Consider the following 17370-nt stretch of genomic DNA (forward strand, 5'->3'; position numbering starts at 1 on the left):
AATGTTCGTTTTTTTCCATGTGCTTAAAACTCATTTAAAAAAAAAAAAAATGCTTTTAGCCAGCGGTTGGTAGCGCTATAGCGCGAACTATTGCAGTGTTAGTTTTCTCTGTTGTTCAAGGTTTTCTCAGTGTTATTCAATGTTTTTACATTTAGTTTACTATTATGCTGTGCATTCTATGGTTTAATTAACTAAATTTGTGCTTAAAAACAAAAACAAAAAAAAATATTTACATACAGTTCGTATGGTCTGGAACAGATTAATTGTATTTACATACAATCCTATGGGGGAAAATTGCTTCGGTTCAGGCATCTGGATCGGTCTGGAATCTCCTTCCACGCCACCTTGAGGGTGTACACTCTCTCTCTAAAGGACACCTGGGCCATGTCTGCCAATTCTCATACAACGCAGGTCAGCCAACTCCTCCTCCAGTTCAGCGACCTTGAGCTAGAGGTGCTGGATCAGTTGGCATCTCTTGCAGATATAGCTCTCATAGACAACTGGCTCTTCCAAACCATCATCTAAAAAGTCCAACATCCAACAGGACTTGCATTGCACTGGCCTCATTATTAAAATTTGATGTGGAATTATTAAACTTCCTTAACTTTTTTTCTCCTTAAAATTAAATAATTTAACTTAAATGGTAACACTAAGATCTGCTACGGCTATTTTACACCTTTTCCCCTTAAGCTCCTGTACTGTTCTCCCTCTCAGCAGCCTGCTATTTGTCTTTATATGAGACTACCTTTACTTTTCTCTCTCTTTCTTCTCCTAACTTTGTGCTCCTCTTAATTATAAGCTCTCCACTCGCACTGTTTGTATTACCGTATTAATGAACCCTTAAGCTGTAGCCCTCTTAACTGTTCTACCTTTGGACCGCTAAGTACTGTTCAACCTAAAATAAAACAAATAAAACTTTACTACCTTATCTGCTCCTACAGCCCCTTGTGCCTGATCTGCGTCTTAAAGATGGCTGCTTACCTGGGCACTGCAAGGGAGGTCTCTTTTTATCCCCCCCCCTTTCCTTTAAACTAAGGAATCGCTGTTAGGATGACTCGGTTATTTGCTTAGAAATGCTGATATCTGTTACTGCTGCTTTCTACCCTGCCTCCTCGATGCTAATTCAAATACAGATAACAAGCACAAGTACCTTTTCCAAGTGCACCTCCAAACACTCAGCTACTTTTACTCTTGTGTCGGCGAAAAAAAAAGCAAAAAAACCTTCAAAAAATTCCCCACACGGTTCCTTAGCGGCAACCAAAACCCAAGCTTTTAACAGCAAAATGTATTTGATTATTTAATTCTCATACCACAGAACAGATCAAAAACTCTCAACAGCCTTTAGCGTTTGCAAAGCACACGTTAGCCTGTACTGCTCAGCTTATTTGATTGTAAAGCGTTTGCTTGAACTAAAAGACTTCCTTGAAGAACTGGACAATGAAAATATTTTATTAACTAAAAGCCAGTGGGCACAAGTAAAAGAACTGGAAAGTCTACTTTCTTACCCTTTTACTGTCACCAAGAGGTTGCAATATGAAGATTTAACACGCAGTAAATTTTTCTTGTAAAGGAAGAGCTTAATATATTGCCTGAACAAAAGTGGAGGGTTAATAGCTGATGGCATTGTATGTTCAATGAAGAAAAGGGAGTCTCTTACTGGATAATCAAATCTTGTTAGCTGCTATTCATGTTGATCCAATGAGCCGAATTTTGTTGAGCAGTGACCAGATTGCTAATGAAAAAAAGACACTCTATGACGTAACAGTTCACATGAAGGGATTATTACTACCTGAAATACCACCACTGGATGAAACTATAAGCACTGGTACCTCAGGATCATCCTCTTCAATTGAAGAATTAGACTTTGATTCCTACTTGGACAAAATGGAAGTTTCAAAAGCAAAGCGACATCGCCTATGCGTGAAAGATAAACGATCAGTAAATGTCCAAATAAAGAGAGATTCCAGCAGGAGTTTTTTAAAGAATTAAAAGAAGTTGAAAAATATGATCTCTCATCGAAACTGACTGTAGAAGAAGCCATCCTTGTTGACCCACAGATTATTAGTGATGTGGCTAGAACTGTAACAGCAATGCCACCCACCCAAGTCAGTGTTGAAAGACTATTTTCAGTTCTAAAAATAATCAAGTCAGATTTAAGAGCTTCATTGAAAGAGGATCTGGCAGAAGCAATTGTTTCTTGGAACACTGCACTGAGTTAATTTTGGATTACATTTAACAGCTATTCTACTCTACAACTGTATTCCAAGTTTAATACATAAACTGTTGTTTTTTGTTCATGTAGTTGAGCTTTGTTTTTGTTTTAAAAACTACAGAAGAATGTGGTTTATATTTTTTGAACTGGTAAAGTTCCTGTTCCTGATTTTTATGCATGCTACTACTTTATAGCCACTTGATAAAAACAATAAATAAAACCTTATTGCTTTCATTTTTTTGTTTTACTGGCCAATACAGTAGAGAGTCAGCTTCCTAGCCAGTAGTTCTGTGGTTAAATGACGTGTATGTTGCCTTCCTTCAATCAACATGGAAAATACATTAGCATATTAAATATAGAGGAGTCGGAGTCAGAAGTACCAGAAACTAAGGAGTCGGAGTCGAAGAATTTATCTACCAACTCCACAGCCCTGATTTCAACTATTAAATATACAGTAATTCAGGAACTCCAATATCTGTGGATATAAATACAGTACCTGTTTTTTTGGAGTTGAACTCTAAACTATTTGCTGAAAGATCTAGCATTCCACTTCAGAAATTATTTATTTTTTAAACATAGCTTGTCCTTTCACAGGGTTTTGTACAATGATACCACTGCATTTCATTCCCTGATCACATTATCAGAACTAGATTCCTTGAGTTCTAGAAAATAACCAGAGCACTGTGGGTTGCACCCTAAGGTCCTTTCAGCTTTCTGGAATTAACTAGCACTCACTTATATGCACATACTAAATTCCACCAGTCTGAACCTCTTAGTTAATTCAGCAATGATCACCCTTCTGTTAAAACAAGGCAAAGAGCAATTTGACAGCTCTACTTCACCCAATCTCCTTAGTGAATTCTGATACAAAATATGTTAGTAAAGCTCCTTGCACTGCACATGAAGAGGATTACTCAAATTCTGCATCCCCTAAAAAAATCCAGCACACTCAGTTTTAATTTGTACATTACCTATAACCTCACCTCTCGTAAAATTTATGATCTGCATTTGGCTGCAGATCCCATCTGTCGCTGCTGTCTTTTAAATATCCTATAGGACCTTCCTCTGTATGTTTTGTGTCCTCCCCATCTGTGTTTTCTGTACTGCTTTTTCTAATTGCCTATTCTCTAGTCTCTCTGTTAATACTCCCTCATTGTTTCATGTATTGCTTCTCCTGGACCAATCTTCTCTTACCCCGATTTCTATACAGCAGAGATTACACAGCCTATGTACCATCTCTGCAAACTTTATCCTAGCTTCTAGATCAGCGGTTCTCAAACTTCTTTAGAATTTCTTGCGTGGCGTTCCCTTTAAAAATTGTTTGATGGCTTGCGGACCCTTTAATTAAAAATTAAAAAATCAATATTATTTCAAGAAAATTGGGAGCGCCAAATACTTTGCACAAGGGTGCCACATACCCACTGCGTGGCACTGCATAGGTACAGGCTGCTGTGAATAAAACATTTTTTGACAAACAATCATTTATTCAGAAAATATTACGTACATCTTAGTTAATTTAAGTTAAAATTTTAATGGGATGGATGCATCTGCTTTGCCTTAACCAGTTCTTCTATGTTTGGCTTTGTTTTGGCCAGTGCAACTTAATCTGTTTTGAGATTTTGTTTTGATAGTAAGTAGTGTGGACAAAGCCGTCTCACACTCATAGGCGGTTGCGAATGGAATCAGCACTCTTAGAGCCATCTTTGCAACATCACGATAGGACTGTGCCATTTCAATCCAAAAATCACTACAACACATTTCACGGAAAATATGTTTTGCATCCCCATCATTTATCAAATCAATAGACTGTTCTTGAATTAATTTGTCCTCCGAAGGCAGGTCACTAATGGAGAGTACAATCGGGTTATTGATAAATCGTTGGTATATTTCAAATTCTCGTAAGTCAGAAAAATAGTGAGAAATTTCTTCGCTAAGAATTGATACATGCTGTTTCATCACCTCAAGGATATCGTCATCGACATTAAGCTCAATTTCATCAATACATGTGTTCAGCTGTGGAAATGGGGCAAAGTTCTTATTCTCTCTCTTTCCAAGCTATAGTTTGAGCTTCATTGTGAAAGCAGTCGGTTTTTCGTGACAATGGTGCACTGTGCTATCTTTTCCTTGCAGCGCCAGGTTGATAGAATTCACAGATTCCAATATGTCGACCAAAAATGACAGGGATATACGAAAACGGATGTCGGAGAACTTTGCGTGCCTGTCTGGTTTGGCATCTTGCAAAAAGTGATGAATTTTTTGAAGCTTAAGTATTTTTCCCATTTCTTTTTAGCATCAAAACACTATTTCACAAGAAGAATTTAGATCTTATCTAATTCTATACACTGATAGATGTCATTCTGCTTCAATGAGACCTTAAAATTATATTCAAATCAAAATCAATGGAACGACCAGATCATCAACTCTTATTCATTATCGAGTTTTTAAACCGCCTCTTAGCAATCGCTTTATTTTGAATTGTCTCATTATGAACACTTTTAGTTCGTCTGCATTGAGCGGGCAATTTCACCACCTAAAAACACCAAAAATGTAAAATATGTTGTTTGTTGATTATCTGTATCCACCTTTAGCGCTCTTATTTGCTTCTAAAATATACGAAAGAATCGATAATTTTTGATTATGATAAAAATAATAAGGGCTGGTTTGTGCCGAGCGATAACAGTGGGAAAACAATGTGGTGGCAGCGAATAACAGAACAGCAGATTAGTGGTCGGGTCTAGGTGGTGGGGTTAATGACAGAGCTCAGTCACTTACTTCCCCTCAGATGGTAAAGGTTAATAATTATAAAAATATAAATAGTATAAATATGCAACCATTTCTCACGGTCCCGGGACCCCAGTTTGAGAATCGCTGTTCTAGATGGAAATCTCCTGGCTTGCTCTCTGTACACTTCTGAACTCTCCTTCTTTAATCCGATTTTACCTCAACTATCAGCAGTGCAGATCAATGGATCACCTGACTCCAATACAGAGAAATGCAAGCTACTTTATATTTATTTGAAATCTGGTTGGCTGGGGGTCCGCATTATGTTGCTAATCTTCATCCTTCTCTTGGACTCACTGGATCTGTCTGACTTCACTCACCAAATTACACAAGCATCAGTAATTTTAAAGAGGTGCTGCAAGAGCAGTTTGGTGTTGCCTACGGTCACTAAAATTTTTCTACAATTGCGGTTTCTGTCAGAAAAAAAAAAAAAATGTAATTCCCATAAGAGACTCAACTCAGTCCACTGCTGAATGGCATGCTTAAATTTTGCAATTAACACAGTAAGTCTTGAACACACGGCAAAATATTTTTCTCAGTCATATTTTAAAGATTACCGAATGAATCCTCAATAGTGACTGAAACATGATGCAGGAGACAAAAAAAACATGCTCAGTACTGGAAATACATAATTTGAATGTGTGATATATTTTAAATTTCATATACTGATCAGCTCCAATTTAAATGAATCTGTAGTGGCAAACCCACATCACATTACCGATTAAAAGAAAACACATAACATAAACATTACAATATAAAAGCATTTTTGATCTCTGAACGAAACATTCTTGTCTATTTAACTGCATCATTAACAAAACAGTGTTCAAGTCCATACCCACCTTTCCTTGACAATGTGATCTAGCTTATAACCGGGTTTGTTCTCTCTCAAGTGTTGTACAGTGGACCATTCTGCTTTGCCATATGCCTTTCGGAGCTTTCGAACAAAAACCTGTAAAGGAGAACAATACAGTTTTAACTGGATGACTGGATTCCAGTGAGCATTATTTGCACTCAATACATTGTTACTTTCAACTTATCAGTACCCGAAAAGAAAAATATCACTAAATTGAAATGCAGCTAAAAGTCATTCTGGCTTTTTAATCTACTCAAGATTCATAGTATAAAGGCAACTTTTATCAATTACATATTAAACTTTGCAACTTTAAGGAAGCAGAGCAATGAAGGACTTTCCAATTGAACACTCATACAAAACAAAAAGAGTGAACACCACCATTAAATAACTAGTGAAATATGTATGAAAGGAAACAGCCCAGTCCTGCAAATGCAATACCATATGCCCAATAGTTAGGTTTTTTCAGAGTCTCAGAAAAAGGATAAATTTAAACAATATAGCTAGTGCTATTTTGAATAAAGGGGGCAACATCATACATATTAAAATGTTTTCCAGTAGGGACGGAAACCGTCTTGATACAATAGTGATGTAATTTTATAGATACTAAATATTGTGATTTAGTTCTACAATACACTGCAATTTACTATAAACTTCAGTTAAATAAAAAGTAAAAAGTAGAAATCATATCTCTAAAAGGTAAAAATGTATTAATATGGTACTAGTAGTAGTAGTGGGCGGCACGGTGGCGCAGTGGGTAGCGCTGCTGCCTCGCAGTTTGGGAGATCTGGGGACCTGGGTTCGATTCCCGGGTCCTCCCTGCGTGGAGTTTGCATGTTCTCCCCGTGTCTGCGTGGGTTTCCTCCGGGCGCTCCGGTTTCCTCCCACAGTCCTAAGACATGCAGGTTAGGTGGATTGGCGATTCTAAATTGGCCCTAGTGTGTGCTTGGTGTGTGGGTGTGTTTGTGTGTGTCCTGCAGTGGGTTGGCACCCTGCCCAGGATTGTTTCCTGCCTTGTGCCCTGTGTTGGCTGGGATTGGCTCCAGCAGACCCCCGTGACCCTGTGTTCGGATTCAGCGGGTTGGAAAATGGATGGATGGATAGTAGTAGTAGTATGGCAGAGTATACACAGTATGGAGAAATTCTTACTTGCACGACCAATCAACATGGAGTATGATAAATAGTTAATTAAAACATAAAAATTTAACAGATATAGTAAGAACAACACTTGATTCATTACAAACCAATTAAATGTCCTAATTCTGGAATGTGTATTAGTATTCCTAGATTCAACAAAGGCAGGGAATCCACCCCTTAAATTTAACATAAAAGGGTATTTCAGACACCATGGTGGGGGGAATGAAAATGTGCTGTACGGATCAAAAACCTACAGTCTGAAAAGCACTTTGATATTATTTCAGGCACCTTTTAAACTTATCTTTTTGAGGTTTACAGAGGTTTAAAATATTTTAACTGGAGAACATTAATAGGCAGTCTTTCAAATAATGTGTTATCTAATATTTTAACTTTAAATATTTTAAAGTTTGCATGTAGAGATTTCCACTCATACACAGCCAAAATGCCAAACTTGTCAAGAAAGAATTGCATCAGTAAATTAATGCAAAAAATCTTGATAACATAAAATTAAGTTTTTTATAATCTATACTATACACTTTCTCAGGGCCTTAGTTGCCTCGAAAGCTTGCATATTGTAATCTGCTCAATTAGCTAATATTTGGTGTCACTTTGCTTGACTTTTCCCTGCACTCTTACAGAGTATAATTTTCTGCAACTTTAAGACAGCTGAGCAGTCAAAACAAGGCTACAACTGTGAATTTAAGAAATTTGAAATATTTCGTTAAGACATTTAATATATTCATAGCTCTGGTGGTACAATAGAACACACAGATTATCAATGCCATTTTACAAATCCAGTGCGCTAGGTTCAAATCCAGCACCTGGTGAACTGTGGTATAGGTAAAAGCATCCTACAAAGTCCTCATTTTTCTGCTTCAATGTCCTTCTATTAGCTTTAGAAAGGAGCCAGCTTTAGCCATGGGTACATCTACAGTCAGGTTTCTTGTAAGTTACTCATGAGCGCTGTTTCTTATCTTATTCTGTATGTCAATGATTTTTCAGATTTAATTTTAAAGGCAGTCAGCCCATCATGAACATTTTAAAGAAATGAAAATTACGTGCATCTGTCATGAAAATCTCAAATGTGGACATTTAAATAAGAAATACAGAAACAAAAAAGTACAGCACTGTACCAGTCATTAACTATTCCTTAAGCACATTACTCAAAAAATTGTTAACCCTATAGTCGGTTCCCAGTTCAATTTGCCAGCATGCAGGAGCCGAGTATACTCGGTGATATACATTCACTGAAGGCCACAACCGGCTGTAGTCGGTTCCCAGATCAATTTGACAGCACGCCGGAGCTGATCTGTGAGTGCCGTACATTCGTTGAGCAGCCAGCTCATAACCACTGCTGTCCCCATCCCTGGGATTCAGCCACTGCACTAGACTAACCTGCAAGCATCAGCTTTGGCCTCTGTGTGCTTGTGTGCAGCCAGTTCATGCGCAGTTGGCTCTGTGATTTACTGAATTTCTTTATATAATAATAGATTGTTGCAGTAGTGTTTGAATATAGTTTCTACAGTTCAGTGGCAGTGTCTAAAATGATCAGTGTTGCAGTAATTGTGATGCGCTTTGCATGAAAAAAATGTATTCCATTAAAATTTCACTTTTTCTTGGTGAATTGTGAGGTTTCCTTAAAAAGTACAGCAAAAAAGTATTTGGTGTACAGGGGTGCATGTGCAGGAGGAGCTACTTCAGTATAAGATGCTTTCAAAAATCTATGTGCCAAGGAATTACACATTTGTAATATACTGGGTATCTGAATAGTACCTCTTTTCCCATATATTCTACTGTCTCACATTTTTAGAATTTTTTCCCTATATTCAATATCATAATTGTTTTATCATAGTTCTCAGGAATTCAGCACTGATCAAGTAACCATATATGAAATATTATACACAAGTCTCTTCATAGACCTAAAGGAAAGAGGACCTGGATCTGGACCTTACCTTGTACTCTCTGAATTTGTTGACAATAGGCTCATGCAGAAGAAACCTTATATCCTTCACCAGGTAAAAAGTTCGAGGTGCTGTAGAACCCTTGTTCACCTTCTTTTTGTGTTTGGGCTCATGAGGGTATATTCCCTTAAGTATGCATAATCGTCTAGGAGTAAAAATGCAACAGGTTAAACCATAATTTACATATATATGCATAAATGAATTTTGACAGTGGGTCATACAGCTTAAAACAACATATCTAAAATTACTACAAAGCACACATGCAACAGAGGGGGGGGGGGGGGGGGAAAAAAAAAAAAACCACTTTCTGCAAAAGCTTGCACTTTATTCCTAAGCTTTGTTTCTTTCACTACAACTGGTATTTAATTAGATAATTGATATACTGTAAGCACATATGTATGTTTTTGTGAATTACCTTTGTAGGACACATTATTTGTTCGAGCACCTGTTGTCTTATTTGTCAACTGTCATTTGTAAATACATTTATTTAAAAGCAATTAAGAATACACACTTTAGAAATTATTTCAAATTAAAATAAAATTATTTAGAAACAATGTTTTTGCATTATGGGATACTGGAAAAGTGTACGCTAATGGGGAGTTATTCTGAATGCTAGTGACTTCAGCTGGGGAAGTTTGGATGGAACAAACTTCTAAAAACATGTTCTTTTGTGGACACAACAGGACCAGCTGTATTAAAATGTTAATGCATTTAAATATAAACATGTGGTACATATTGACAGGTTTGACCATCTTAACGACACCTACACACGTTATTCACAGCAGCAGCTCTTTATTATCCAAGCCAGAAATTCTCATGTGTTTGGTGGAGGTCGGTGTTGGTTTATAATAATATTTATATATTTCGTTGTGCTTCTGTAAAGTTCTAGTTTCTCCTTGGGGACAAATATATATATATATATATCAATAGTAGGTTATCATACAAACATGAAACACAATGTATGGATTAAGAGAATAAATAATTTGACAGAGTAGTAAACTCATTGGAATAAAAACAGCACTCACTAAACACAATGTTTAAGAGGCAGTGCCAGTGCACAGACACTCTTTACCAAAAGTTAAAAGTTCCCTATTTGAACTTATTTTTCATAGATTAAATGTAAAAATGACAAGACAACATGAACAGTTAAATTGGCTGGAATGAAAACTAGGAAGTGTAGCAGTATTCTAGAGCAGAGTATGAAAAAGGTCTTGCTATAGGGATCAATGCAAAGCAATCTAAAGAAGGACAGAAAATGACAATAGAAAAGGTCCTTAGAATCTAGAGACGCTAACTACGGGGGTTAAGATGCCAGCTGTGAGAGGAGTATGTGGGGCATAGTGATGTGAGCTCCACGATTAGAGGGGCATGATCAGAGATAATGAGTGTGTCGTATTTGCAAGATTTAATTGTGAGCAAAACTTCTTATCTATAAAGAAATACTAAATTCTTGAGTAACAATGATGTACTGGTGAGAAGAAGGAATATGCTCTCAAGTATGGGTTTAGTAATCACCATGGAACTGATAAGTAATGATCAATTAAAAATGGTGTGATTATTTTTGCACTGTTAGATGTTGTCACCCCTGTAGCTGAAGACCTATCTAGGTCTGAATTTAAAACACAAACTCTCCAGCCATTATAATTTTGTGAGTGTTCAAATTAGGAATGGAAGCAAATACGTTTTGGATGAAGTCTATATCATCCACATTGGGTGCATAGATATTTATCGATATCACTTTACAATTAAATAAAATTACCCATAACCATCACATATTGCCCTTCAGGATCTGAAACTACATCCGATACCACAAATGAAATTTTTCTGTGAATTAAGATTCCCATACCTCTCGTTTTTTTGTATAGCTGGAGTGGAATATTTGGCCAGTCCAGTGTCTTTGCAACTGAAACTGATCCTTGTCAATTAAGTGAGTCTCCTGTAAAAATACTATCTTGGCATTTAGACTGGTTAGGTGAGAATACTTTCTTCCTCTTTAGCTCGTGATGGAGACCTTTGACATTCCAGCTCACAAAGTTTACTGTCTGGTCATTGAGGTACTGCTTCTGATCTTTTGTTGTCATTTTATAATCTTAAATTAAGATTGTACATTATTACATATGATAGCTTTAACCTTAAATGTCTAATACTGCAAGGAGTTATGGCTAGAAAGTCTATTGTTGTGTTGGCACTTAACAACTGTGGGGATGAAAAGGATAGATCAGAAATAGCTTGTTCTCTTTCTCTCCTCCCCCCAAACCCCCACCCCTCCATTTTGCCTCCCCAAATGGGGCCAGTTCATACTTCATGAAGTCTCAGTCCTCCGACATGCCTAGAGACACGTGCAGAACAAAACAAGCCCCCAAGCAGCAGTGCAGAAGGAATAAAGTAGAGATATCTATTGGCTGTACAGTCCAAATTCTATAAGCCTAGAATATGATCTTAAACAGTCTTGAAAGAATAAACCCAGGGAACTGTACAGAATTCATATCTAAGCAATTTAAAAAAAAAAAAAAAAAAAAAAAAACAAATGCATCCTCTGAGGTTTCTGCAGGAATACTCTGGGAAACTCTGAAAGCATTTTTAAGAGGACAGGTTATCTTACATCTTTCCAACAAAAATATATCTGAAACCAAGAAGGAGTCTGAGTTAATCAGTGAAATTATCAGATTTACCAGAATAGATCAAGAACACACCAGGTCTCCAAATGAGGCACTTTTTAAGAAAAGACAGGCTCTGCAATCAGAACTCAACTTCTTGACAACAAAACAAAATGGAACAGCTCATTTTTAAATCGCAACATCATTACTATAAACACGGAGAAAAGGCTTACAAGATCTTAGCACAACAAATCCATAAGCAGGAAGTTCACAACGTAATATCAATAATCACCAACACAAATGGAGATAGAAATGAAATTGGCCATGAAAATATAATGCACACATTTAGAGACTACAAGTCCTTTTATTCTATTCAGTTTAAAGAAGACAAGACACATTCTAATGCATTTTTAATATTTTAAGGATACCACAGCTAGATACTATAAATGCAGAGGAATTGGATAAACCTCTGACACTAAGAATCATTAGAAACTATTAAACACACTTCAAAGTGGGAAAGCACGAAAGGCCTCATGCACAACGCCGTGTGTAAAATATGACGTATGGACAAAAGTGGAAATGCGAGTATGCACAAAACTGCGCGAAGACAACTTCCACGCACTTCCGCTACATAAATTCTGGTCAGTGCGAAAAGTAATGCTCGTGTATGCACCTAACACCCCCTCTTGACTCCTCCCAAAATTTTGCATATTTTAATATGCAAATCAATAAACAGCCCTTTCTGTTCAGTGTTCGGTTAAGAGAAAATGGAAAAAGCATGTCAAAAATATAATTTCAATGAATGCAAAGTAGAGGCAAGGAAAAAGTACTATTTTTTGGCTTAAGCAGTGGTATGAACAACAAAAGGAAGTCAATAGAGTGATACAAAGTGTGGAGAAACTCTAAACTTCAACTTCAGAAAGTCATACAGTGCCCAAAAAAATAAAATAAAAAAAAAAAAGGTCAGATATCAAAGTCGCCGTAAAAAGGCGAGTCATTGCCACCATCCGAGTATCATACTGGAAGCATGTTAGTGTATAGAGAAAAGAAAAAAAAACGTTAAATGTCCACTTCAATCTCGTAGCTTATTTTGTCATTAAAGTAGAATGTCATAAACTTAATCTTAAAATCAATGTTCAATTTACTAGAGTTTCTCAGATCCCATTGTAACTAAAGAACGTTAAATGCTTTGTATTGTATGTGTTCTTCTATGTACTCTAGTGTGTGAATCACTACATGCTTCTTAAACAGGTTTTCTCTTATGCTGAAAGGTCACAGAATACATTACATTCATGATATTTCAGCTCTCTGAACAATTTAAAAACTAAGCTGTATATTTGAAATAATTTTCATGATGATAGGAATTAAAGTGTGTATTAAACATTGGGGCATGGTGGTGCAGTGGTAGCAATAAGATACAGCCCCGTCCTGAAATTGTTCCTGCGTGACCCTTAATTAAATAGTTTATTGCAGCAGTACTGTTTCTTTCAAACGTACTACCCCCAATTCCCATCCTTCCTCTTCTTTCTCCAAGTAACCAGTTACCACTCAATCAGCTTTGTAATATATTTCAAGCCATCTGTAAGCTTAGAACGCTGATTCTTGAAAACTTTTAAGGAATGTTGAAATAACTTCGTTGCACATGTTTAATTATGCCATCCATCTATCTATCTATCCAGGGTCGCACCAGTCCCAGCAAGCATACAGCTTGAGGCAGGAACAATCCCAGAATGGGGTGCCAGCTCACTGCTACTGCTGATGCCACCACGCCCTCATGTTCATTTAAATAATGTATACTGTTTAATAATTAAAGTTAAAAAATTATCTGTACAATATACACACTTTACTGCATTTCATCTTAAAAATGATATCATGAGCTCCAAGAAGATAGTACATGGAAATCTAAATCGACTTAGAAGTGAGTCGTCATCAAATGTAAATACTTGCTATCTTCTATTGAATTCCTTTACTGTTATTGTATGGTACAATGAGATTCTATATATGTTAATCCTCCATAAACTTATTTTACTATAAAGTGATAAAACAGTTATAATGATATGATAAAAAAAACAATGAAAAATATACAAATATGAAAGCAGGTACATATAGTCAAGATAGTGAAATGGCTCAAAGTGGCTCAGGTTGTGCAATATTACAATTGTAGTGCAAGTTTACAGTAAGGAAATTGTACTTATAAGTACAAACAGTTCTACCAGGAGGACTTGATGGAATGAGTGAGTATGTTTAGAGTTCTTGGGTTGAAACTGTTTCTGAGCCGCGAGGTTCCTAAAGGAAAGGCTCTGAAGTATTTGCCGCATGGTAGAAGTTCAATAGACTGTACGCATGGCTGAGGCAGCGTGTGCTAGATGCTGTATCCCGATAATCCTCTTTACGATCACCTGCTGTAGAGCTGCGATTCCACACTCAGATGCAGTGGGTTAAAATACTCTGAGTGGGGCACTGAGAGTAACAACTCTAAATGGACCATTATATTGTTACAAGTTGATTACAATCAGATGCCTTAAACTAATAAACGATATGAAGTTATTATCCGTGTATTTGATAAAGCTGAGTCATGGATGTGAATCTAAAAATTAAAGGGAAACCACACAGAAACAGTAGCACTGCTTTGAAGCTGGGTGCTGCCAGTTTGCAAAACCAAGCCGAAAACTTGCATACGCACTGGATTGAGCTGGTGTGAGAATGTGCATGGCTTTACACCAAGTTTAGGTTTTATACATCATGATGCAAGCGTGGAAACTGGCGTACACAACATTTTTTTGCGTATACATGAGGCCCCAGGTCCTGATGGCTACCCTGCTGAAATTTTATAAAGAATTTTCAGTAATATATTCACCCATAAAGTCTAACACACTGGAAATCATATCTTTGGATGCAAAAAAAGCATTCGATATTATTGAATGGGATTACCTGTTCACCACTTTGCATAAACTTGGGTTTGAGCAGAACATATGTGCATGGATCAAACTATTGTATACCAGTCAAAAGCTTCAGTTTATATTAACAACATAATTTCAGACTACTTTAAAATAGAAAATGTTACTAGACAAAGGTGCTCCTTGTCACCACTGCTATTTGCAATCGCCATTGGCTGTTCACTTTTGAAATGCATCAGAGATAAAGGGGATTTTCAAAGAAGGACTTGAACAGAAACTATCATTATATGCAGATGATATGGTACTGTATATATCAGGCCCATAAAATTATGTGCTTACAGTCCTAAATGTACTAGCAGAATTTCAAAAGATATCTGGACTCAAAATTAATTTGAACAAAAAAGTGTGCTTTTTTCCCCCCAGTGAATTCTCTAGTAAACAACACTATATCAACACCTTCCCTTTTATAATTGCAGATCAGTTTAAATACCTAGGGGTCAACATCACAAGTAAATATAAAGCTCTTTTTCAACAAAATTTTGCTGTTTTCATGGACAAAATTAAACAAGATGTACATAGATGGTCTATCATCCATCTTACTATAGCAGGGAGAATTAACACCATCAAAATGAATATCAGGAGGCATCATCCTAACTGACTGGAAAACGGGACTTCTTGTCCCTATCTGGAAAGGGTAGGGTGATCGCCTGGATTGTGGCAACTACAGGGGGATAACACTGCTCTCAGTGCAGGGTAAGGTCCTTGCTAGGGTCGTCCTCAATAGCAGGCATGTCAAACACGCGGCCCTCGGGCCGCATGCTGCCCGCAACAGAAATCTGTGCGGCCCGCATGACAGATCCCAGTTAGCACTGAACTTGTACAAAATGATTGATTCAATCACTAACGATAGTATTCTGCATCTTCGGTGTTACTTATTGACTTTTCTTACTTCTGCCTTCTGACAAAAGTGCGTTTTCCCATGGCATTACGGTACCGGAAATGTCATCTGCTAGTATAGCCACGAGCCTTGACCAAAATTAATGCGCCACAACGTCGCAACTGAAGTGCTAGGCTGCAGCAGGGGTGGCCTTAGGCATGTGCAAACTATGCACCTGCACAGTGCCGCCAAGCCAATATATATTGAATATAAAACAGAAAGAGAAAATAACGACACAGCTGACGGCAATGTGGCTGAAAAACATTGTGTTTCTTGTTAATTAGTATGCTGTATTTACAAATGTCGCTAGAGTCGGAGCAGTAAGCTATATGTAGTATTATAATGTTTTGCCGTAATGAGAATATCATGGGCCACCACTTGGTTTTCAAGTTACGGACACGAGTATATAGAAGCGTGTCATGAGCACGAGGCGGCTATGCAGTGTCCGCAACGGATGTAGCCATCCGCCGTGCATAAGATACCGTATTGACATTGCCAGGCGAAGGGGCCACCGATTCTTTCTCTGCCCAGGGCCACCCCTGCTAAGGCTACACTACTGACTGGGTTGCTGAGACTGGCCACTGGGCAGAACTGACCATCACGAGTAGTAATAGCCCGCATATTTTCACGTTTTTTTGCTCTAGTTTCATGTAATTTTGTGCTAGTATTGTAACGAACAATTAGTGCAGACTACAGCTGAAGATCTTAAGTTGACACGAGAAGTTGGCGAGTTATTAACATTTTTGTGTTTTGAGTTTGTAAAATTATCGTAGGGTCAGGTGGCTTTTTGCATATCGGCTTATTTTACAATACAAAACTTTGAAATAAATTTAGTAAAGTAAAATTTGATTTTTGGAGGATTTGTTTTCCAACTTGAATTACTGAGCAATGAATTCAGTGAGCATTTTCGTGATTTCAGTTCACACAAACAGGGCATTGCGCTGTTCTCTTACAATGTTGAGAATGCGCCTGAGAATATCCAAATGTAATTGATTGAAGTGCAGTCAGATTCTATTCTGAAGGCAAAATACAACGAAGTTGGTGTGCCAGGCTTGTATGCTGACCTGCCACCCTTGTATGTGCAGATCCTTAAGTTGGCATCGAGAGTGCTGTCTATTTTCGGAAGCACATACCTTTGTGAGCAATTGTTTTTGTTAATGAAAGCTACCAAAACCCCACATCGCTCAAGACTTACCGTCGAGCACCTTTCATCCCTCATAAAAGTTGCAGCTGCACAAGATTTCAAGCCTGATATTGACGAACTGGTTACTAACAAGAGATGCCAAGTGTCAGGACAAAAGAAATAAATCTCACACTGTAAGGCTCCTATATAAGCAATGAATATAATATAATGAATATGAATCATCAAGACACTATATAAAAGCGGTCGGGATTGTCCTTCCGTCCCGTGAGTGCAAAGCGTAGCGGTATTCCGCTTATCACAGAATTACTACTTGCGGAATGAAGCGACGCGATGTGAGCAGAGTTTTGATGCTCCCATTGTTCCCTTGCTTTTGTGCGCGATGCGCCGGAAAAAGACAAAATTATGTCTCTGGAAATAATTAATGTTGATGGAGTACAAGTGCCTCACCGCGTAGTAAATATCAGGGGAGATGGTGCTTGCTTATTCTCATCTATAGCTTATTTAGAGCATGAAACTCCGTCTTTAGCTTTACAGATTCGGGCTGACATTGTACGACATGTTTTAAGTAATTGGTCAAGGTTTCAGCCATTTACAATGATGCCGTCAGGAATCTCTTATACAAATGAGCTTCAGTATCTCACTGAAATGTCAAAGTCTCAAACTTATGGTACCATTTCTGAGCTAATGGCAGTGGGAGAGTTGTTCCCCTATGAGTTTCAAGTATATTATTATGGAGTCCTACACTCCAAGTTTGGACAGGCACTCGAGGGGATAAAAAAACGTAGGTTTTCGGGAGATGTTATGAACGGGCACTTTGATGTTCTCATTCCCTACACTTACATGCCTAATGTACA

At 37.5% G+C, this 17370-nt stretch overlaps 1 protein-coding gene across 1 annotated transcript in view; it reads right to left on the reverse strand.

Moving 5' to 3' along the window:
• The window catches only part of pes (pescadillo), a 79776-nt gene that overhangs the window by 56767 nt on the left and 5639 nt on the right, over positions 1-17370 (reverse strand). Inside the window, exons 3-4 of the mRNA XM_051921475.1 lie at positions 8933-9086; positions 5833-5942 (exon numbers count right to left, since the gene is read on the reverse strand). Of these exons, the coding sequence (XP_051777435.1) occupies positions 5833-5942; positions 8933-9086 (264 nt within the window). The remainder of the gene's footprint in view (positions 1-5832; positions 5943-8932; positions 9087-17370) is intronic.

Source organism: Erpetoichthys calabaricus, chromosome 18 (assembly GCF_900747795.2).
Source record: "Erpetoichthys calabaricus chromosome 18, fErpCal1.3, whole genome shotgun sequence".
Taxonomy (NCBI): Eukaryota; Metazoa; Chordata; class Cladistia; order Polypteriformes; family Polypteridae; genus Erpetoichthys; species Erpetoichthys calabaricus.